The 24,885-nt window shown below is 41.7% G+C and overlaps 1 protein-coding gene across 1 annotated transcript in view; it reads right to left on the reverse strand.

Annotated features, from left to right (window-relative positions):
• The window catches only part of COL12A1 (collagen type XII alpha 1 chain), a 384,763-nt gene that overhangs the window by 41,291 nt on the left and 318,587 nt on the right, over window positions 1-24,885 (reverse strand). Inside the window, 5 exon segments of the mRNA XM_030199047.1 lie at window positions 31-126; window positions 6,450-6,503; window positions 6,614-6,700; window positions 10,472-10,549; window positions 12,487-12,636. Coding sequence (XP_030054907.1) covers window positions 31-126; window positions 6,450-6,503; window positions 6,614-6,700; window positions 10,472-10,549; window positions 12,487-12,636 — 465 coding nt within the window.

The raw sequence follows: 24,885 nt of genomic DNA on the forward strand, positions 1-24,885 counted from the left end.
TATTGCCAACATAATGTAATTTGAACTCACTGGTTCTCCTGGTATAGACAGTCCGTTGGGTCCTTGAGGACCAGGAGGGCCTTGAGCACCGGGAGGGCCTGGCTCACCACGAGGACCTCCTTGTCCCTGAAAACAAATAGCATATGTTGAAAATCAATAGCACATTAAACACAGAATCATATTGTGCAGTGTATTAATAAACCCCTAAAATCCCAAACCATAAGAAACATGGGGTTGTTATTCTACGCAATTTAACTAGCCAGAAACAGTTCCTGGCTCGTTAAATCACCTGTTTGGAGCTAACTGGTCATTTTTAGTGGCAGTTAACTGGATAGGCCACTGAAAATAACCAGTTAGCACTGAACTCAAAAGCGACCATATTGGGGGTGTTCAGAGAGAGGAGTCAGCACTTGGCAAGTTAAGCGCTGATATTCAGAACTTAACTGGCCAAGTTAAACCGCATAAATAGGATCACATAAAAGTCAGTCCTATCTTTATGCAGTAACCCATAACAAAGGGGCCCTTTTACTAAGCCGCGTAAGCATCTACGTGTGCCCAACATGCGCCAAAATGGAGTTACCATCTGGCTATCGCATGGCTCTTGCGGTAATTTCATTTTTGGCATTTGGCCGATGCTGCGCCTGAAAAATAATGTTTATTTCGGGAGTGCGTATCGGACGCACGTCAAGTGGAATTTGACGCGTGTAGGTCATTACTGCCCGGTTACTTTGTGAGACTTTATCGCTAGGTCAATGGCTGGTGGTAAGGTCACAGACCAAAAATAGATGCACGGCAATTTTGATTTTGCTGCACGTCCATTTTCGGCAAAAATTTTAAAAAGGCATTTTTTTACAGGCGTGCCCAAATCCCACACCTACAATACCGCAAGCCATTTTTCAGCTCACCTTAGTAAAAGGATCCCAAAGTGTTGGTAAGCCCATGCTAACCAGGAACTACTGCTAACCCAACATGGCCACTGGTGGTAGTTTGTCTTGAACACGCCCCATTTTGGGTGCGCCAGAATTATTTTCAATTTTATAGTACTGCGCTTGCCCGGCAGTAATCAGGCATTGCTGCGAGCTGCCCAGTTAGCACCAGGTTACCACGGGAGCCCTTACCGCCATCTCAATGGGTGGAGGTAAGTGCTCCCCCACAAAGCCATGCAGTAAGAGTAATCTTACCGCTTGGCCATTTTGGGGGGGGAGGGGGATTTTTACCCGCTGTGGTAAAATGGACCCTGGCATAAGGGAAAAATGCCCTCCACCAGTACCGCAGGGCCTTTTTTCCTCCAGCTTAGTAAAAGGACCCCTTAACCAGCTATGTGTTAGCCAGCTCCACATGGCCCAGCATTGAATTTCTGAGTTTCGCACGAGTAACGGTTAGCAAAACACTGAGCACCGCTGACTGAGCATCGACCCCCTTGAATCAGAAGGTCTAGTTACAGGTTTAGTGTTTACATTTATACTTTAGAGCATTGTTTTTAGATTGGGATTTTTAGATATATTACTCATCTTTTCTAAAGCTAAGCTGAAAGCCAATTACTTTCAGTCACATAAACTTTTTCCTTGCCCAAAATCATAGCAGAGGCAATAGAGGATATAGTGACTTGCTCATGGTCATGTTCTGGAAATGTTTAGCATTTCTCTGTCTCCTAGATGTACTGTGGGTATTGGTATCATTAAGGTTACTGTTGTTTCTATATAAAACAGCACAAAGTTATGGGCCACATTAATAAGCCGCTAGGTCAGTCACAATAGAATATCATAAAATAGAGACCTCAAACATTAAGAATAATTATAGTTGATTTAAAAACCTCATTTCAGGTTTTGATACCCTGAGCCTTCATGTATAGGTATTTAGGGATGTCCTGAGCCTTCATTCATAGGGCATTTATGTTTTAAACTATGGTGTCCTGAGTTTTCACTCAGAGCTCACCAGTGTTTATGGCTATGCTATCCTGATTCTTCATTCATAGTTCACTAGTATTTAGGACTATGGTGAACCAAGTCTTTATTCATAGCTCACTAGTGTTTTGAACTATGCTGTCCTGAGCCTTCACACATAACTCATTAGTATTTGGGACTATGGTGAACTGAATCTTCATTCTTAGCTCATTAACATTTGGGGTTATGATGTCCTGATCCTTCATTCACAGCTCACTAGTATTTGGGACTATGGTGATCCGAGCCTTCATTTATAGTTCACGAGTGTTTGGGGCAATGGTGACCTAAGCCTTCATTCATAACTCACTAGTGTTTAGGACTATGATGCCTTAAGCCTTCATTCATAGCTCACTAACGTTTGACTGAGTTTTTATTCCAGCTCACTTCTGTCTAATTTAGCCATTGGAGTCACAGTCGTTTCAGAGACAAGGACCACAGTTCTCTCCTTTTGCACAGTAGTGAGCCTACTAGTACTATAGCTATGTTTCACCATTTCTATTGTGCTGCTAAATATGTGCAGCATAGTACATACATATAAGAGACAGTTCCCTGTTTTATGGAGCTAACCATCTATTTAAGACAGACAAAGAGGACAAATATGAGAATCAAGAAGTTTTTTTTATTATGTGAATGATTAGAAACAACATTGCTCCTCCTTTCTATTTCTAATTACAGTCGAAAATTAGATTAGAGTCTTTCTAATTAATGTATTTCTTGCTATGTATTTTTATATGATTATTTTGATTATATTTTGTATGTTTTTTTAATGTGTAAATGACTGTAATCCACTTAGAACTAGCTTGATCCAGTGGAATATAAGTGCATGAAATTAAATTCCTACCTCAGATTTAGGAAATTACTGAATACTTTAAAAAATATCTGACCTCATGAATGTTGCTTGTAATTTCTTGTATTGTATTTTGGAGAAGATCTTTTTCTCCTTAAATTTCTTTTGTAATCCATTCTAAACCTTCTGGTAAGATACAGACAATAAGTACTAGTATTGTATTGTAACATGGGCATGAGCCTACAGTTATGCATTTAATTTTTATTTTCAAAGCCCAATCATTTAATAAAAGTCATTCATTTCTCCTATTGAAGCAAGAGATTCAGATTTAGATGTTAATCATTTTTCATAAGTGGTATTTTATTCTACTCTGGCTGTTGTGTTTTCAGAGTATATAATGATTGGGGTCATATCATTTTCATTTTTGACATAATAACTTTACTGATAAAGAATCGTGATCTCTTTCACTCTTCTAAACGCAAAGCTAGAAATATCCTATACTTATCTGCCTCAGGTATGTTCTGCTACTGCGTGCAGTAGTTAGAGAAACCTAAGTTCATGAGGCTACAATTTGCAAACATGATTATATCTATCACAAGATCGCTTTCAAACTATTTTTTTTTCCCCAAGAGTCAGAAAGGGGCCTAGAACTAGAACTGTGACACCAGCCAATGTAAATCTGTGTCATGCCAAAAAAGTAAAAAGATATGCTTTCAAATGTTCATGTCAAAGTTCTGCACTTTCTTTGATTGGGTTAGCAGGCCTTAAGAGAGAGGAAATACATTCCCATGCAGCATGTTGACAGATGTTCTCAGATATCATTGCTGACATGTCCATGTTGACTCAGCTGGACATGCTGTGCTGCGTGGAACTGATTTTCACTAGAAGGCTTGAGGCTCATTATCACAATACATTTTATTTTCGTGCAAATTCTTAATCTCAAGGTTCCAGTGTTATAGCCAGTGCTTTTTTGTAGAAAAAAAGGTGCTGGTACTCATTATGGGTGGGATCACCACATGACTCCACCCCTATGATAGCCACACCCACATTAGCCACACCCCTTATACCAGCCATGGCGCATATAAACAGACATCATTGAAAATATTATACTAGTATAGGAGAAAAAAATTACATGATTTTTTTTTCATTATAAATAATTTCTGTAAACTATTACAGCTCCAGTATACCCAGTGCAAAATAAGACAGCAGATATAAATTCTCAAATTGGACATATTCCAAACACTAAAATGAAAATAAACACCTTTGTTATCTGTTGACTTTGTTTTTCTATCCATATTGGTCCCAGTTTCTGATTCTGCTGCTCTCTATCTGTTCTCTTAACTCCGTTTCCAGGGCTTCCTTTCCATTTATTTCTTTACTTCCCTCCTTTCTTCTTCATTTCTTGCCCTACATCCATAAGTAAAAGCTGGGTCCTCCTCCATGGAATTGACTGGAGGAGGTATAACGTGGATCCAGCTTTTGCCTATTTTCTCCATCCATGTGCAGTTTTTCTCCTCTCTTTCCTTTTCCTCATCTATCTTCTGCTCTCCTCTCCATTCATTGCCAGCATTTTTCCTCTCTTCCCTGCCCTCCCCTCCAATCCATGTGCATCTACTTCCTCTTCCCTCCCCTCCATCCATGTCCAGCATGTCTCCTCTCTCCCCTGCCCTCCCCTCCCATGTCCAGCGATTCTCCTCTGTACCCTGTCCTCCCCTGCCATCCATGTCCAGTGATTCTCCTCTCTCCCCTTCCCTCCCCTCTCATCCATGTCCAACGATTCTCCTCTCTCCCCCCTGCCCTCTCCTTCCATCCATGTCCAGTGAATCTCTTCCCTGACCTCCCCTCCCATCCATGTCCAGTATGTCTCCTCTCTCCCCTGCCCTCCCATCCCATTCATGTCCAGTGATTCTTCTCTGCCCCCTGTCCTCCCCTGCCATTCATGTCCAGTGATTCTCCTCTCTCCCCTGCCCTCCCCTCCCATCCATGTCCAGCATGTCTCCTCTCTCCCCTGTCTTCCTCTCTCATCCATGTCCAGCAATTCTCTCTTCCCTGCCCTCCCATCCCATCCATGTCCAGCTATTCTCCTCTCTCCCCTGCCCTGCCCTCCCCTCCCATCCATGTCCAGCAATTCTCTCTTCCCTGCCCTCCCCTCTCACCCATGTCCAGAAGTTCTCCTCTCTCCCCTCCACTCCATGTCCAGCAATTCTCTCTCCCCCCTGCCCTCCCCTGCCATCGATGTCCAGCGATTCTCGTCTCTCCCCTGCCCTCTCCTCCCATCAATGTCCAGCGATTCTCCTCTCTCCCCTACCCTCCCCTCTCATCCATGTCCAGTGATTCTTCTTCCCCCAGCCCATCCTCCTTCCCTCAGCTCATCCTCCTTCTCCACTGCCTGCCTGCCTGCCTGCCAGCCAGTGAAGCGATAAAGGCTGCCAGTATTGGACTCAGCAGCGCGAACGGTGCAGCGATTGAGAGAGGCTGGCAGTGTCAGAGCTTCCCTCTGAGAGTCCTGACTATGCGTAGACAGGAAGTTGAAACAAAGTTGGCAGAACTCGCAGAGGGAAGCTCCAATGCTGCCAGCCTCTCTCAATTGCTGCACCGTTCACGCTGCTGAGTCTGTAAAAAAACAGTAAGTAGGGGAGTGAGAAGAAAGGTGCAGGACTTTGCAGGGTAAAAAAGGTGCCGGTACACTGTACCAGTGTGTGCCGGTACACTGTACCAGTGTGTACCGGTACAAAAAAAGCCCTGGTTATAGCAGAAAACCTGTTTGTAATCTAGAAGCTTCTGAGACTGATATTCAGACCGCAGGAGTTAGCCGGGCTGACTCCCGTGGTAAGGGGCAAACATGGAAATTCAATGCCGGGCCGCATCCGGCAACTAGCATTGAATTTCCAGGTTTTTGTTGGCCGCTATGCACATAGCCAGTTGATATACATCGGGTGACCGGCTAAGCTTTAGTGGCCAAAGCTAGACCTTCTATTTATGCAGGTCTATCTAGCCACTAAACTTAGCCAATCAGCCAATGAATATTGGCACTAACTGGCTATGTCATGTGACATAGCCGCTGATCAGGCTAGCCACTAAGGGGGGGGGGGGGGGGGGATTCTATATATGTGCCTAAGCATATATCTATAAGATTTAGGTGCGGTATATAGAATACGCTTAGTTGCTATCCCAGCGCCTAAAACTATGTTCATCCATTTACACCAAGGAAAACGTGGCATAAATCCCTGCATGTAGATTTACGCGGACTGAGCCACATTCTTTAACAACGTACGTAAATTTGGGAACACCCACAAATTGCCCATTTCTCTGCCCATAACCATGACCCTTTTAGGATGTGCGCATTAGAATTTAGGCGCAGTGTGTTACAGCATATGCTTAGTGAGTTATGCACGTAACTTCTAATTATTGCCAATTAATGCTCATTATTGCTTGCTAAATGCTTTTAATAATGCTGATTGGCTTGTTAAGACAATTAAGTTATGTGCGTTGTTACGGAATACGCTTAGATTTAGGCTTGGAACGCTAGGCACGAAATATAGAATCCAGCAGTAAGAGCTCATATTCAGCTGAGATAGCCGGCTATCTTGCACTAAATGTTAGCGCTGAGCCAGCTTAAGACTATTTAATTAGCCAGGAGTCACTCCTTGCCGGTTAAATAGCGCTGAATATCAGTTGGCCTATGTATATGACATTGCAAATGTATCTCTGATACTTACGGATGGACCGCTTGTACCTCTTTCACCTCTAGGGCCTTTATTACCTGGGAAACCCTAAAATAAGTACAAAAGGAAAAAGAGATTAGCATTGGCAAAGATAATGTGTTTGTTGTTAATTGATTAGAATTTTTATCTGCATTCTTTTCATCTCGAAATTCACTTACAGCTGGGCCAGGGGGTCCTGGAGGTCCTACACTGTCTTGCGCACATGTGCAGGCGTGTGGAAGAGCTGGACATTTTGCTTCATCCCTCTAAAAAGTTGAAAAAAATTGGTCATCATGAAGTTTTATGATAACATTCTATTTCATAAAAGAATATTAACATTTCTTTTTAGAATAAACGTTGTCACACATTTGGAATATCAAATATCAAGGGTCATTTTCAGTGGCAAATAGGTTAATTTAAACACCAGTACCGGCACGTAAATGTTATATTCAACGCCATTTCACATATGGTCAGCATCACTGAATATACATATTCACCAGTAACTACTGCCGCTGTCCATTTACTTGAGGTCTGCTTTCACCCTATCCAGATAACATCTGAACATCACCATTTGCCAAATAATATTTCAATTTCATCCTCCCTCTACCCCTCCGCAACACGGATAGTGGCAGAGAAGTTAGACCTATTTTCAGCCCCTTACAATTCATACAAAGGCCAATTCTGTAACTGGGTGCCGCATTTACATGCAACTTGCATGGTAAAAGCACAGAATATGGTTGTTTTTGTGGGTAAGTATACATTTACGCATGTAAATGGCAGCAAAGCAGCTGTGTTATTCTGTAAGGGTGTGCCTAAGGAGCATACAATGTAAATGCACGGGGGGTGTTCACATGGACAGAATACCATGAGTTGTATACGCAATTACCATATGTAGGCGCTAGCTGTTAAGGCAGCTGACCCTGGTACCAGGTTGAGCTAATAGTCTATGATGAAATCCGGGCACCCAGATGCAGTTACAGAATAGATTCTCACTGTGTGGCATTGGGGTGCCTACACAGTGGCTGAAAATACGCAGTAGACATACACTTGCTGGTCACAGGTAAATGCATAAATCCATTGAAAATTGTCGTCTAACCTCCAAATTGGCAACTTAAGTTGGCACCTTAAGTTGTGCATGCTAATTTGGCCCCAGGGCCAAATTGCACATGCAACTTAATTGATTAACAAGCCAATCAGCACCCATAATTGGTACTTAACAACCAATTAGCAGTACTAATTGGCTTTAAATAGAATTAATGCACACAACTTTCTAGACGTATTCTATAACGTGGTGCAAGTAAATTCTCATGTGCGCAGTCGAAAATAGGGTGTGGCCAGGGGTGGTTGTGGGCATTTCAAAAAACTATGCACGCTATTATGGAATACACCCGATCTGCACCTAACTTAAGTGCAGGTATTTAGGCCTGGTTTTAGGTGGCCTAAATGGGTGCACGTGAGCATATTCTATAAACTAAGTGTAACTTTAGGCGTAGTTTATGGAATCATGCTAACTGTGTTGTTTTTCGGCACCGATTTTTAAGGTGCCGTTTATAGAACTTGGCCCTGTTTAGCCGGATGAAACACAAATGTTCCTTAAACACGCAACCTGAAACAGAGAGTAACATTCACTGTAGTTTCCTATTCCGAGTTCCATAATCTGTTCATTAAGTCATTTCCTGGGAAACAAGTTGTTCCTGTCATTTTATTTTTGTACAGGGAAAAGAAGTCTAAGAATGAGCATGGGATTTGGAATCAGGAACCCTTTTAAAATATGGCTGTGTTTGATTTCATTTGTGATTTCAGTTAGATCATGTTTGAATGGGATGTAGATCGTGACATCGTCTGCGTATATGTAGGGATTGAGTCCTTTTCCGGGATTTTGCAAGACCCTTCATCAAATGCAGCTATAGGGAAGGTATATAATGTAAGAACTTTGAGTGTGTAGAGACATTTGAAGACCTGCGATTCAAAAAGCTGATAATCCACAAAAAAAAAAATTGCAGTGAAATAACAAGAAAAGGGAGATGGGATTACATAAATGCCTGGATTGATGAAGGTAATTTATATATCTTTTTATCCTACAGAATGTTTCCATACACAGGATCAATGTGGAAGGTAATTCTATAAAGGGGCACCAATTTGGACTCTGTTCTATAATGGAAAGTAGGCACCTGGGGATCCTTTTACTAAGGTGCGCTGAAAAATGGCCTGCGCTAGTGTAGACATGTATTTTGGATGCGCATAGACACATTTTTCAGCGCACCTGTAAAAAATGCTTTTTTTGGGGGGGGGGGGCAAAAGGGACGTGCAGCCAAATAAAAATTGGGACGCATTCATTTGGGGTCTGAGTCCTTACTGCCACCCATTCACTTAGTGGTAAGGTCTCACGCATTAACCAGGTGGTAATCGTCAACGTGCATACAATTCCGATTACCGCTCGGTTAGTGCCACATGCCGGGAAATGAAATATATTTTCCGGCGCGCGTAGTGGATGTGTGTAAAAAATGAAATTACCACCCGGGCCACATGGTAGCCGGGCGGTAGTTCTGAATTGGCGCTCATTGGGCGCACGTGGAGGGGCATAATCGAAAGGGGCGTCCAAGTTTCCCTGAGGACGTCCCGGCGAAGGGGACTTCCATATTTCGTTTCGATAATACCGTCGGGGACGCCCAAATCTTGACATTTAGGTCATCCCGAGACTTGGTCATTTCTGATTTTCTGCGATAATGGAAACTAAGGATGCCCATCTCAGAAACGACCAAATGCAAGCCTTTGGTCATGGGAGGAGCCAGCATTTGTAGTGCACTGGTCCCCCTCACATGCCAGGACACCAACCGGACACCCTAGGGGGCACTGCAGTGTACTTCAGAAAATGCTCCCAGGTACATAGCTCCCTTACCTTGTGTGCTGAGCCCCCCAAAACCACCCCAAAACCCACTACCCACAACTGTACACCACTACCATAGCCCTTAGGGATGAAGGGGGGCACCTACATGTGGGTATAGTGGGTTTCTGGTGGGTTTTGGAGGGCTCACATTTACCACCACAAGTGTAACAAGTAAGAGGGGGATGGACCTGGGTCCTCCTGCCTGAAGTACACTGCACCCACTACAACTGCTCCAGATACCTGCATACTGCTGCAATGGACCTGAGTATGACATTTGAGGCTGGCATAGAGGCTGGCACAAAAGATTTTTAAACTACTTTTTGAGGGTGGGAGGGGGTTAGTGACCACTGGGGGAATAAGGGGAGGCCATCCCCAATTCCCTCCGGTGGTCATCTGGTCAGTTCGGGCACCTTTTTGTGGCTTGGTCATAACAAAAAATAGAACCAAGTAAAGTCATCCAAGTGCTCGTCAGGGACGCCCTTTTTTTTTATTATGGGTCAAGGATGCCCATGTGTTAGGCATGCCCTCCGACATGCCCCCGGGAACTTTGGTGGTCCTCGCGACATTAAACTGTTGGAGACGCCCAAAATCGGCTTTCAATTATGCCAATTTGGGTGACCCTGGAAGAAGGACGCCCATCTTCCGATTTGTGTTGAAAGATGGGTGTCCTTCTCTTCGAAAATAAGCTTGATAGGCACCTATGTGGCTTAGTAAAAGGGGCCCCCTACTTTGCTTTATGGAATACCGGCATAACAGGTCAAATTCACGCCTATATTTTAGGTGTGACCACTTACATCAGCCTCAGAGTTAGTGTAAATGAATAATATTCTATAGTTCACATACTTAATTGGGTGCCCTGCTCAAACTCTGTCCATGTGAATGCCACCATCAAAGATTAGTGTGTACTTAGAGGTATTGTTATTTACACACGAAAGGCCACTAACACATATAAAACACTAGTATACTGGCATTTACATGTATTTTTGCCCCTAAATCTCTGTGGCTCCTTACAAAATTACCCTTACAGTGAGCCTGTTTGCACATTATCAATATCGTAAATCCCTGTAATAAAAACCTTTAAACAAATGTACAAAATAAATACTGTCACAACTTCTCAGGATGTACGAGAACAGTAGAAAACTACACTAACCATGGCAGGGAGGTCACAGCATCTGTCTCTGCTCGTCCACGTTACAGTGCACACAATGTCAAACATCTGGACCTGGAACTGCAGGACAAAAGAAGATGTTTATTTGAAATGTTGTTTGTTTTTTTTCCTAACTGCGGATTTCAAAGTATTCTCCCACACTCAGCGCACAGCGAAACGACAGAAGGTCACGTACATTTCTTAACTGTCAAAGAAAAATGTCAGCATGACGTCAGGTGAAAAGGGCAAATGAGCATAGTCAATCCTTCTTTTTAGATATTCGTTCTGAATTTCAAAGTCGTCACAATATTGCGGTATTTTGTCATTCTTTGAAGCCTGCACGTGCACACTAAAGCTGTTACTCTTCTGCGACATGAGATGGTCTGGAAAACCTTTTTTCCATAAAAATTTAAGTTACTTGTGAAAAGAATTTTAGGTTTGCTGCAAGATTGTCGGATACCGCTTCCTCCCTTGTCTAAGGCCGAATGGGAAGGTTACACATGAAAGGGATTTTTATTGGTTTAGCCCAGCGGTTCCAAACCTGGTCCTGGAAGCACTCTGACCAGTCAGGTTTTCAGGATATCCACAATGAATATTCATGAAGAAGATTTGCATGCACTGCCTCCTTGGTATGAAAATCTCTCATGAAAATTCATTGTGGATATCCTGAAAACCTGACTGGCCAGAGTGCCTCCAGGACCAGGTTTGAAAACCAGCCCCTTCCCTATGGAATGGCTCCTAAATACGTTAGAGCAGAGGAGAATCTTAAGAAATGTAAGATCCTTTTAAAAACATATTATTTTAAATGAGCTTTTGGTATGCAGTTAGAGGACTTTGGTGAAGTCTACTAGAGTCCTTGAGAAGTAAATTGGAATGACCTGTTGCTTCTCTTGTCTTTGTTAGTTATATTAGATTAGAAGTATGTTTGTTCTTGTATAAATGTTTAGGTCTGTCCTATGATATATTGTTCTTTTAATTTATGCGGACTTTTATGAACTTGTTAACCGCTGAAATCCTGTTAATGGCTTGGCGGTATATAAAAATTTTAATAAACATAAAACATGATTATCAACTTGAAAGCCTGTGACAGAGATGAAAGAACTATTAATATTAATATAAAACCAATTTGGCCGAAAAATGATCATTTCATCTGCCCCAATCTGCTGACTTGCAGCCTGTCAAACATCTTGCTGATCTGCTGTCTTCCACTGCCCCCCTCCATCCCTCTGCCCTACTTGTTCCCTTCCAGCTCACATAAGCTACTACTCCTGATTGTTTTATAGCTCTATTAGATACAGTCATCACTGTGTAGATAAATGGTTCCTGCTCTATAGACCTGATAATCTAACCAAGACCCTCCAAGAAGGTAAATAGGAAATCTACTTCTTGTAATGGTCATAAATAAAATCAATAGAGCCAAGATCAGAAAGCATCAGTTATTAAGAATTAAAACCAACCTCTAAAGGTAGGCTCATAGCAGGAATTGAATGTGGTCAAATGCACCAACTCAAGAAAGACAACCCTTCAAGGTGAAAAGTGTGGAGCTGGGAGTTAGTGATGGACTGGAAGGGCACAGATAACAGCAGCTTGTCAGGAGGAAGGATATATGGAGAAAGAAGAGAGGAGAATTGCAAAAGAAAGTCATTTAATGATAAGTAGAAGTCCAAACTGTATGAAAAGTGGAAGAGAAAGCAATTTGGTGGTTTAAGAAGAGGGATTACATGGTCATAGTGACAACAAAAGAGGGCAAAGTACTCAGCTAAAGTAGAGATAAATGGTTTTGTGAGGGAGACCTTGAGAAGCAGGTCATAGTGGCCTAAATGGGAGGTGAAAAGAGAGAGGTCAATTTTTAAAGCCAGCAGTAATCATGTTCTTTTAAACACTAGTCACAACCTGTAGGTACAGCATGAATTAGCACACACAGTAATTCATGTAGTATCTGCTTACTACATTTTAGGGAAAAAAGTCCTCTTTGTAAGCTGACCTTTGGTTTGAACAAAAGAAATACTAATACTTACTGCTGCTGATTTCTTATCGCCTTTCATTAATTTCCCAAGTACTTCAAAGCCATCGGTTGTGATGTTACCAGCTTCTTTTATGGGCTTTTCTGCTACTTCATTACAATCAACATATATTCTGACGTATTCTGGGGACACAACCAGGTGGATCTAATAGAAAGGAAAAGTAAAGGCTTTTTAAAGCATAAAAATGGAAGAACCTATCATCTTAATAGGAAGGAGTAATGACCAAGAAACATAACTGACTCATTAATTATAGGTTTATAGGTTTACTGCTTATATTCTACCTTTATCCAAGGTGGAGCACAATAAAAACTTTAAAAGGGGAAAACGTATGAAATTCAATTGTGGTTAACTTTGAAGCTCATGTCAATGGTCCTTATTTTAAGTCTTTGCCACAATGGAAAATACCAGCATTTACACATGTACCTCATATTGAATAATTGTTGGAAATCCAGTTTTAGAAAGTTGGGATTTACATGTGTAAATCTGCATGGCATGCATAGAGCAAGGGGGTGGGATCTGGGCATGGTTTTGGTGGGACTAAGGTAGAACCAAAAACTACATGTGTAAGACCCATTTTAGAAAGGGAATGCACATCTACAATTCTAGAGAACAATGTTGGAATTTACAGCTGCTCCCGGGTATCTATAGGTTTGTTTTAGGCAGCTCTGGGCAAGAGAGAATAAGGAACGGATCATATGTCAGTGTTTATCCCCTTCACTGATAATGCAGAGATTGCAGCTACTGTACTTAATTAGTGGTATTTAGGGCACTGATAACTAAGGTGTGCTAGCATTTTTAGTGCACGCTAAAGATTAGCACGTGCTAATGCTAGAGACACCCATATATTCCTATGAATGTCTTTAGCACTGGTGCGTGCTAATTTTTAGCACACGCTAAAAACGCTAGCATGCCTATAGCATGGCTTAATAAACAGGGTCATTAGACTTGTAGGTTTCCAAAATAGCACACATAAATGTCTCAGTGTCAGCACATATATATCTAAATACCAATTTATGTGTGCAAGTGCCAACATCTAGTGGTATGTATACAATCCATGGAGAAATTAGGTCTTACCTGATAATTTTCTTCCCACTATTCCAGAATCTGTGGGATAGTTGTGTCCATCAACTAACAGGTGGAGATAGAGAAATGAAAACTGAGCTGAAACATCTCTCTCTTGGCATCCTCAGTATTTATGTAGACAAGCAGTAAGGAGAAACTCAGAATAAACACAACAACTCGCTAACCTAACACTAACCAGATGAGCAAACATGTGTGGCCATCTCTCATCTCTGGACAACTTGTAGAGAACAAGAGATATGCAGGAAGCACCATGCAAGGTGACAGTCGCTATTTGACCCATTACTTTGCACCGACTAAACATCTCAGAAACCTTGGGCAGGCTTCTGGAATAGTGGGAAGGACTATTGGAAAGAAAATTATCAAGTAAGACCCAATTTCTCCTTCCATTACATAGCTTCCCACTATTTCAGAACCTGTTGGATATTCAAAAGCAATCCCTAGAGTGAGTGGGATCCTTGTGCCACCGCCCTGAGGACTGAAGCCCACAACTGGCTTCCAAGTATGCCATGACATCCACCCTGTAGTGCTTGGCAAAGGTATGCAGCATTGATTATGTTGCCACCTTGCAAATATCCACCAGAGACAGTCTCCACTCAGGATGTCACTGTGCGCCTTGTAGAATAAGCCCACAAAGCCTGAGGAGCCTGCTTCCCCACAAGCAATAAGCTGACACAATAGTCTCTTTCAGTCATCTAGAATTGCAAGCTTGGAAGCCATAAGGCCAAGCCTCTGTTTATCAAAAAGCACAAACAGTCTATCTGATTTGCAAAACGCATCTGTGATTTCCAGATATCTAATGAGGACTTTATATACATCGAGAAGCTTCAAGGAGGAATACCAAGCCTCTTCGTCCTCTCTGCAAAAGGATAGAAGCTCCACAGATTGATTGAGATGAAATGTTGATATCACTTTTCAAAAAAAGGAAGGAACCGTGTGCAGGGAGACTCCCACCTCTGAAAATCAAAGAAAGGGATCCCAACAAGAGAGAACCTGAGGTTCCATAACCCAAAATGCTGACACAACAGCCACCAAAACTGCTGTCTTTAGTGTATGATCTTTCAAGGAGACCTTCCAGAGTGGCTCAAAAGGGGTATTCTGAAGAGCCCGAAGGACTAAATTAAGGTTCCACTCTGTACATGGCATATGAAAGAGAGTCAACAAGTAGTAAGGGGTAGCAAACTGTAAACAATACCTAAATACTAAAGTTTGCTGAACATGTGATTGAAACAGACTGCATGAGGCTGTAACAAAAATTATATTTCTAAATAACTTAAGGTCTCAGAGCTCAAAGAGCAACTGTTGGCCACATCAAAGAAAAAGCCAACCTCAACTCCAATCAGAGTCTCATACTATTATCATTGGCTTTGTTCCCTATAACTAAAAAAAAGAGCAGTGCAAAAAAACAAAAAACTCCATTAAGAGGAGAAAAAAAGTGTTCCCTAAAAAACTGGAGAAAAAAAAACAGCAAAAACACATGCAGACTGAATCACTAAAAAAAACCCTTCACTTAAACAGTTCCAAAAATCAAAACAATTGGTGATCACATACTCAGTAAACTTCAAATTCCACAATCACAGTCACTTAGCTTCTGAAAAGCTTCTGCATACTCCTTCAGTCTTCAAAATGGCTCACTCAGTCCCTCTAGTTATACACCAAACCAGGGGCAGTTGAATGCTTTTTCCTTTGGGGGTGCCCAAGCTCTGCCCCAACTCTTTCATACCATCCTAATCCCCTCCTGTGGCATCCAACATACCTCTCCTTCCCTTTGCCCCTCTCAACCCTGCCCCCCATGGTGTCAAGTATTTCTCTTCTTCTCTACTCTCTTTCCTCAATCTTATCCAGCATCTCCCCCCTTCCCTCCCTCTCAACTCCCTCAAGGTCAGCAGCAGCTCTCTCCTTCCCTCCCCTCCTCTCTTCAGCAACTCCCCCCTTCCTCTTTAGCATCTCTCTCCTTCCCCCTTCCTTCCCCCTTTAGCATCTCTCTCCTTCCCTTCTACTCTTCCTGTCTGTGGTGTCCAGCATCCCACCCACTCCATAGTCTCCAGCATCTCTCTCCCGTCCCCTCCCACTCAATACCCCAATGTTTCCAGTATCTCTCTACTCCCCTACTCTGTTCAGCACCTCTCCTTCCCTCCCCTTCAGCATCTGTCTCCTTCACTTCTCCCCCCCCCCAACCTGTGATGTCCAAATTCTATCCCCCATGGTCTCCAGCATCTCTCTCTTTCCCTCCGCCCAACCAGTGATGCCCAGCATTCCACCACCCTCCATGGTCCTCAGCATATCTCTCCTCCCCTGCCCTCCCCCTCCTCTTTTCAGCATCTATCTCATTCCCTCCCCCTCTGCCTGTGATGCTCATTATTCAACACCCCCCCCCCCCCAGGGTGTTCAACATTCCACCACCGCCCAAGGTCTCCAGAATCTCTCTCCTTTCCTCCCTCTCATCCTTCCATTGTCTTCAGCATCTCTCCCTTCCACTCTCTTCTCACCCTCTTCTGTTCAGCATCTCTCTCCTTCCCTTTCCATTCAGCATCTCTCTCCTTCTCTGCCTGTGATGTCCATCATTCAAACCATTCAAACCTCCTCCCCCCCCCCAGCATTTATCTTCTTCCCTGCTGTGCCTGTGAGGTACTTATTCTCTTACCATGCTTCCCTGGGGTGACAACTCTATAAACTATGTATGAGACATCGCATGGCTGGCCCAATGCAGGGCCTTCAGGTGCTCAAGGCCTGCCAACTCCCACCACTTCCAAACTTCCTATTTCAGAAGGGACAGAATCTGGCCAGTCTTGAGTATGCACAGATGCAAGGTAAGAGGAGAAGAAGGGCCTCATGGGGAGAGAGGAAGGTACCAAACTTTGGTGGTGTCATGGCACCTGTGGCTCCCCTTGTCCCAAGACCTATGCACCAAACCCAATGGCTTCAGCACCCTGACAAGTGCCACTTGTTTCACATCCTCTGGACACAGCTTCAGAGGTGGAACCAGATACAGAAGCAGCTCAAAATGGCAACCAAACATTTAAACAGACACACAAAAAAATCAACCAATCCTGGGACATCATTTCATAAAGAAAACCCCTTCAATAGAAAGCTTTCCACTTGACAAATATATTTAGACCTGTTGGCTCAACTAAATGTGTAGCATTTTGTAAAATATATAGAAGGATACTAAGAAATACACCTACAAGTGCTAGCACGTCCAACAGGAACAGCCATTTTAGTAAGTAACATTTAAAAAAAAAAAAAGAAGGACATCACTCATGGTTTTGAATATATAAGTACTATCATGTTAGTGTCAGTACTTGACCGTACAGGTGCTGGAGTTTGCAAAACCAGATGTCTAAGATAAGCTAATTAAGAAACTGAGTGAAATAACATTTTTTTTCAATTTTTGAAGTTTAACTACCAGAACAGTAAACACAATTGACCCTTCAACCACTAGTGTAAATGTCTCAGAGCAAGTGGAAATGCAATTGTTTAGGTTTTTTAAAGTATTATGTATCTGCTATTAGAAAATAAGAAAACTCTGCATATCTTTCTGGCCCACCCAATGCACTCACACAACATGCCCCCTTCCAAACTGTGCACGTAGATCTAAATGTGTAAATAGTGACTTTCCAAGTAGCTGCTAATACACATTGGCCATTTGCTTGTGTATATGATGCTATTTACATAGGTAAGCACCACGGAAGCCTTCTAAAATAATTTCTAACATTATCCAAATTTCTACTGTACTAAACAATAGTAAAGGAACAATTCTTGAGCTGTCGAGTCAGCCCTTGCAGATTGTTCATTGCCATGGTCATGTAATCTGTGTCATGCAATGAATCTCATAAAATATTCATATATTCAGGTTACTAACACTTTTTATTTAAAAAAAAACACATTTTTTCTTCAAAATATTTTTGTGTGCTCAGAAAACAGTCGTGACCTCCACCATATAATTTGTTTCATATTCAACAGTCATTGTTATCTATCATCGCACAGTTTCATAAACTTCAATCTATATTCAAAGGATTAACCACTACTACAATAATATTGTTATCAAAATCACTTATCTTATTTCTTCAAGTTGTGATACTTGTGGTTATCCAATAGTTGAATTCTCAAAATTCTTCATTCAGAAGTTGAAGCGCAAGTAGTAACAGTGATTCCTTATAATTCCCAACCCGGATCCGGATTTCACCTCAAAAAGGCTTCATCAGGGGATAGAGGCGCTGAGACACCTCTGGGTCTTCCAAGATGGCTACCACCAGAGGTGTCTCGGCTCCTATATCTCCTGATGAAGCCTTTTTGAGGTGAAACCTGGATCCGAGTTGGGAATTATAAAGAGACACTGATACTACTCATGCTTCAACATCTGAATGAAGAAATTTGAGTTATGCTTATACATTTACAGCTTGATATTTAAGGGATTTATGCTCTCGACTTTGAGAATTATGCTTCAAAATTAGTCTCTTTTAAAATTTACTAGAGCTGAGTTCCTATACTCAAAATTTCATTAAATACCTACATTTAGGATTATAACAAATGGGTAGCAACACGAGTGGTAAAAAGTTAGGAACTTAGAACTGATTTTCAGAACTAGCTCCCAGATTCTATATATGGCACACAAAATTGTGCGCTCAAATTTGGGTGCACAATTTAATCTTGACCCACCACAGGTGTAAATAATCCTGATCCAATGCGGGCTGTGTTTCAGCATAAAGCCTTCTTCAGGAGTCAATCATATCAGGCACTAACAAGACGTAACTATGCAAAACACCAAGCTAGAAATAAATGTCAATGCACACCAGAGGTGAGCTCTAAACCAACAATTTACTGATTATAATATCTAGGCAACCAGCTTTATGCCAAAACACGGCCATGTGTTGGGTCAGGATTATTTATGCCTGTGGGGATCAAGATTGTACACCTATTTGATAAATTATTGAAGAATAAAATTGTTTGGAAGCTTGGACTTCATTTTTTGTCTGATTGCCTTGGAATATTTCGCTTCCACCTTTTTTTTGTTTTCCTTTGACTCACTATGGAAGCTCTGTGTCCCCCCTTTTTTTTTGTTCTTAAGGGGCATGCACAGGTCATGGGCATTCCAAGAATTTGCATGCACTGTTACAGAATACACTTGATCCGTGTCTAATTTAGGCACAAAGATTTACACCAGTTTTCAGTTGGTGTAAATCCATCCTGGAGCTAGGCTCTATTCTATAAATTGTACCCAACTTGACAAAAATGGACAAAGACATCACAAAGGGAAGTCAAGACAATCAAACTAGGCAGGGAAGATGAATGAGTGCAATCTAGTTAATCCATAGGATCTAGTCTTGTCTTATTCGGGCTCAGTATACATGGATTAGAAGAAGTGGAGAAGAACGGGAAACTGTTTAGTTGATGATAGCTGTTGCAATACAGAATATAATGCATGCTGGAAGAGCATGTGGAATCTTAATGTACATGTCTTGCGGAATTCAGTGTGTATGAAATATAGATGGCCATTATTGCAGAAAAAGTGAGCCAGTACGATAGACTCAGCAGGATGTGGGCCCCAATTAGGTGATATTTAACTGCTACTTGGTCATTTAGGGCCAGATTCAGTAAAAGGCACTCAAATTTAGGTATGGGGAAAAATCCACAGCAAGTACTATTCTATAAAGAACACTCTGGGATGAGCGCCTTTAATAAAATAGCATTTAGCTCGGATTCTTGCACCCAACTTTGGATGTGAGGACTTACGCCTACTGAAACCTGGTATAAATCTGTAAATCCTGGTGTGCAACTCCAGTATTCTGTAACACTGTGCCTAAATATTGGGAATGCCCCCTCCCATGGCCTCATCCCCTTTTAGGTTGCACATGAGACACTTTCAGTGTGCAACATTATAGAATAGTGCATAGGCAGATGCATGCATACATTGAAATGTGTACAATTAATGCTAATAAGTGATTGCTAATGGTTCGTTAACTAATTTGTGCACCACAGCCTGCTGGATCACTGGTAGGCTTCCAACTCCTTCTATCCTCCTTAGTTTGTTTGACTCTTTGGTTACTTAGGTAAATTCCTTTTGTTATCTTAGAGTTATGTTTGATTCTAAACTATCATTTCAAAATCATGTTTCTCTAGTTGTTAAAAAAAAAAGGCTTCTTTTGGCTTAGTCGTATCCATTCTATTTTTCATCATTGCATACTTTAATTCATGCCTTTGTTATTATATGCATTGATTACAGTAATACTGTTTTATGTAGGATCCCTGCTTTTCTCTTACGACATGTGCAAACATTGCAAAAGTCTGCCCCTTGCTTTCTGTGCCATGCTAAGCATTACAATCACATCACCCCTCTTTTCATTCAATTGCATTGGCTCCCAGTTCAGTATAGGTGTTCATTTAAAGTTCTTTGTTTGGCACATAGAGTATTTTACCAGGGTTGTCCGTTGTACCTGTCAACAGTCAAAATCCCCTATACTCCTTCCTGATCACTTCGTTCCTTAGACTCCCACAGGTTGGTCCTTCCATCTCCTAAGAACGCTCACTATAAGACTACCCAGCACTCTGCATATTTTTTCTTGGCTCCTTCTCTCTGGAACAATTTGCCTTCCTATTTACGCTCTGAACTTTCCTTTACATAAGTACATAAGTATTGCCATACTGGGAAAGACCAAAGGTCCATCGAGCCCAGCATCCTGTTTTCAACAGTGGCCAATCCAGGTCACAAATACCTGGCAAGATCCCAAAAATGTACAAAACATTTTATACTGCTTATCCCAGAAATAGTGGATTTTCCCCATGTTCATTGTTTGATTTAAATCCCATCTCAAAGCATTTTTTTATTTGAATTTGGAACAAAATTACCCGAATTGGAGCCTAGCTGCCCTGCATTCCACCTAGCATGTAGGGTTAAGAATTTTTACTTATTGTTTCTATCCTTTTTTAAATTAAATTTAGGTATGTCTGTGTTATCTTCAAATGGTGTTCTTTTCTATTTTCTCTTATTCTTATTGATTGTAAACCGCCATGACCCAGTTTTGGATTTGGCGGGTTATCAAGAACCTAATAAACATTAACATCTATCCTGCAAGCCCAAATTTGGGTGCCATATGTAGAATTCGAGGGTTTATGCCAGTGGCATTTTATGGGTTGGCAGAGTGGAGAAAGGGTGGGATATTTCACTGTCTTGCAATTCTTTATTGGTTTCTGCAATGTTGTTGTTATTATTATAATTATAATTTTTTTAACAAAGAGTTGGACTTTAAAAAAGAATTCCAAGAGACAAAACGGTATCCTTAAAAGGAACAGATACAGAATACAGAACAGGCTGAAAGGGAGATGAAACTGAACTAGTGGAAATCCAAACAGCTTTGAACTTGTTATGCATGACCCAAGAAGTGATGTTGTCGAGATTTGCAGAGAGCGATTGCATCATGAGCTACTAAACGTTGGATATCATCCAATATACTGATATTCCCAGGGACTAGATGAAAGTAGCAAATGGCACCAAGACAAGGTTAAAAAGGGTGGAACTTAAAATAGAGCCTTGGGGAACTCCTTGGGTAAGAAATCTATGAGAGGATAGTACATCATTGAGACCAACTTAGAAAGATTGTTCAAAGAAATATCTATGTATTATTTGTGAAGCGTACATGCTAACACCACAGGAAAAGAAAATACAATTTGGAGATTTTTCCTCTCATTTCAGGCTATAAATTACATAAAATGGCATTTTGTATGATGTTTCAAATGAATGCACATCCCTACTAAATAATAAATAGAATAATACTGCCAATTCTTCGTAAATTTGAAAGCCATGTCAGTTTTAAGTGTGTTTTTCCAGTATAATTTAAAAATAGCTTTCTACATTTTGAAATTAATCTGATGTCAGGGGATGAAAAACTTAAGAGGGCAAATCAATAAAGTGGTGTCTATTTATGGCACCCATCTGGATCCCATTCTCCTGCCTCCAAATTCAAAAGGACTTCTTGTGCAGTTCAAATTCCTCTCTCCTCCTCCCTTGCTCCTTCCCTTCTTTCCTGCCCCTCCCCTTGCTACCCCTTGTTTCCCTCCCACTACCTCTGCTCTCTAGCTGGCCCTCCCTGTATCCTCCCCCACACTTCTGTCTTCGCTGGCCTTCAGCCCGGTTGTGGTCGGCCCCCCCCCCCCTTTAATGGGTGTGCCTGGTTCTTTCTTTATAGACTACCAGAGCAGTGCAAATATATGCATGTAACTCAGGTGTGACCACTCATAGAGCCGGTATAAATACTCGCACCTCGATTGCAAAACACATGCAAAACTTATAGTAGTCTATAATTTATGAATGTAACCGAGGGACACTTTTACAAAGGTGTATAAGGGTATTTGCGCATGCAGTGCGTGTCAAATTGGCATTACTGCCTGGCTAGCGTGTGTGTCTGGTGGTAACTCTGAGTTTGGCACATGACAAAAACACGGGGTAGGAAATCATTTTCTATTTTCTACTGCAGAGGTGTTCCCGGCAGTAATCGGCAGTTGGCGCCTGCTGGACGATTACCACACGGGTAACGCATGAGCCCTTACTGCTAAGTCAATGGGTGGTGTTAAAGGGCTCAGACAGTAAAGAGACATGCGCTGGTTTTCATTTTGCTGTACATCCATTTCCCGACCCCAAACCCCCCTTTTTTCTAGTCAAATGGTCCAGCACGTGTCCAATACAAGTGCCCACACTACCGCAGGCCACTTTTTGGCATGCCTTTGTAAAAAGGACCCCTGAGTGCCCTGCCCTTACTCCACCCAGACTTGGCCCTTATGTATGCTCACCTTCAATCTACATGCTATCGCATTTAGGTACCATTTTACAGAATAGCACATAGGGCCAAATTGTATAAATGGGGCCTTAAAAATTGGTGCCAAAAAAACCATGCGGTTAGCATGATTCTATATATGATGCCTAAAGTTACACATAGTTTATTGAATATGCTCATGCACCATTCTTGCGACTACAATTTAGGTGCACCCATTAAACCAAGCATAAATACCTGCACCTAAGTTAGGTGCAGATCGGGTGTATTCATAATAGTGCGAATAGATTTTTTACATGCCCACAACCTGCCCAATCCACACCCATGATCACACCCCCTTCTTGACTGCACGCATGAGAATTTGACTGCACCACGTTATAGTATACACTTAGAAAGCTGTGCATGTAAATTCTAATTAGAGCCAACTATTGCCACTAATTGGTTTGTTAAGTACCAATTATCAGCACTGATTGTCTTGTTAATCAATTACATTTTGTGTGCAATTTGGCTAAGCCATATATAGGTGCCATATATAGAATTTGGGGGATAGTCAAAATATTGACATTCCATCTGCATGCGCTCACATACATACAGATACATCAGTATTCTTGTGATGTGCATGTATTCTTGGTGCCTAAATGTTGACATCTTCTTTACTGAACTACCCGATGACCCCCAAATTCTGTAAATGTCGCTAACAATTGCACCCGCAAATTTGGGTGCATTCCCAAATTAGTGCCAATTGGTGCCACTAATTTTATGTTAATTGGCAACAATCTGAATTTACACACACATCTTACTAAGCACTGGTCTATAACAATGTGAACCCAAATCCTATAATATGCAACTGAAAAAGGGAGCATGGGCCTGGAGGAGCATGGGCAGGTCAGGGGCATTCACTAAAGCTGTTCGCAGAATTATAGAATTATAGAATTTGGGCAGTCCATGCCTAACTTACATATGAGTATTTACACCAGGTTTCAGTTGGTGTAAATCCTCGTGCCAAAAGTTGGGCATGGATCTCAGTACTGTGCACAACGACACCCAACTCAGAACTATTGTAACAGCCTGAATAACATGGTAGAATATGACAGGGAATCTTGGATGTGTAATACAAGGGCTTATTTTCTGCCATACCTGTTGTCAAACTGTTGAACTACTGGACAATGAAAGAACACGACCAGCAGAGATTGGACACAGTGTTGACTATTTTATGTAACTGCACTGGAGTCTGTAGCACTCTATGGGGCATGAGAAAGAGTGATTGCATCATGGATGCTGAGGCTGTGCATTGGGCTCTGCTTATAGAATCTGGACCTTAGTAACTGCCATGGGAGCTAGAGCTTTTGCCCCCAAGGTGAATACAGCCATTTCCTAAATATCACATCCTATATATGTCACAATGATTTATATATTGGAAGAGGTGTTAGTCATAGAGTTGACAGTTGGATAAAATTAACTCTATTTTTAAAGTTAACATAACAAACGTTTGACTGGTTGGCTGAGTTTCACATTTCATGTCAGATGTTTCCACATTTAATTTTTGCAAGCATATAAAAAGAATTTATTCAGGCATCTGCAGCACACTAATAAAATTCATAGTTAGCAAAAAAATACACGTGTAAGAGGTCTGGACAAGCATGCAAGTCAATTGCTTGGAAAATTTGTTCTGTACCATTTACCAAAGTGCACCCTATCTGCGAGCTGTACTGAAAGAACAACAGAACTGCCTTCACCAAAGGTGATGCATGACATTCCAATCAGATTTAATGGGAAAGGGAATCTTTTGCAGATGGTCACTTCTCATTTCAGCCAAAGAGATCCCACGGTTATTCAAGGCAGGGTGCAAATTCCATTTTCAGTTCCACATGTTGCCTGCTACTGGTGTATTGATTTTGGCTGTTCTAATGTGCCTTTCTTCACATTAGCAGCAGTTAATTCTACAACGTATGGGTTCAAAACCTCAAGTACAATTTGAGAGGGAAAAAAAAGCCATATCCATTTAGTGGTAAAGGCATGTTTATGATCTCATGGAAGAGGAACTAATTCCCAACCTGCTACATAGGTAAAAGAAAGTACGGTAGAGATCTCAAACATCAGAAACGGGAAGGTGGTAGAACTAGAGAACATGAATAGAGGCTGCCGGGGGGGGGGGGGGCAGACTCAGGAATAATGTCAGGAAGTACTTTTTCACGGAAAGGGTGGTAAATACCTGAAATGCCATCCCGCAGGTGGTGGTGGAGATGAAAATGGTAATGGAATTCAAAAATGCATAGGATAAACATGTAAACATAAAGGAATCCTGTTTAGAAGGAATGGATCCAAAGAAGCTTAGCGGTGACTAGATGGCAACACCAGTAATTGGGAAGCAAAGTCAGTGCTGGGCAGACTTCTACAGTCTGTGTCCTGATCATGGCTGGACAGATTTGGATGGGCTGGAGTGGGGCTTGATGAAAACTTCAGAAGTTGGAGAACAAGGACAGTGCCGGACAGACATCTACGGTCTATGGTATGAAAATGGCAAGGACAAATCAAGAACAGGTATACA

The sequence above is a fragment of the Microcaecilia unicolor genome, chromosome 3 (assembly GCF_901765095.1).
Source record: "Microcaecilia unicolor chromosome 3, aMicUni1.1, whole genome shotgun sequence".
Classification (NCBI taxonomy): Eukaryota; Metazoa; Chordata; class Amphibia; order Gymnophiona; family Siphonopidae; genus Microcaecilia; species Microcaecilia unicolor.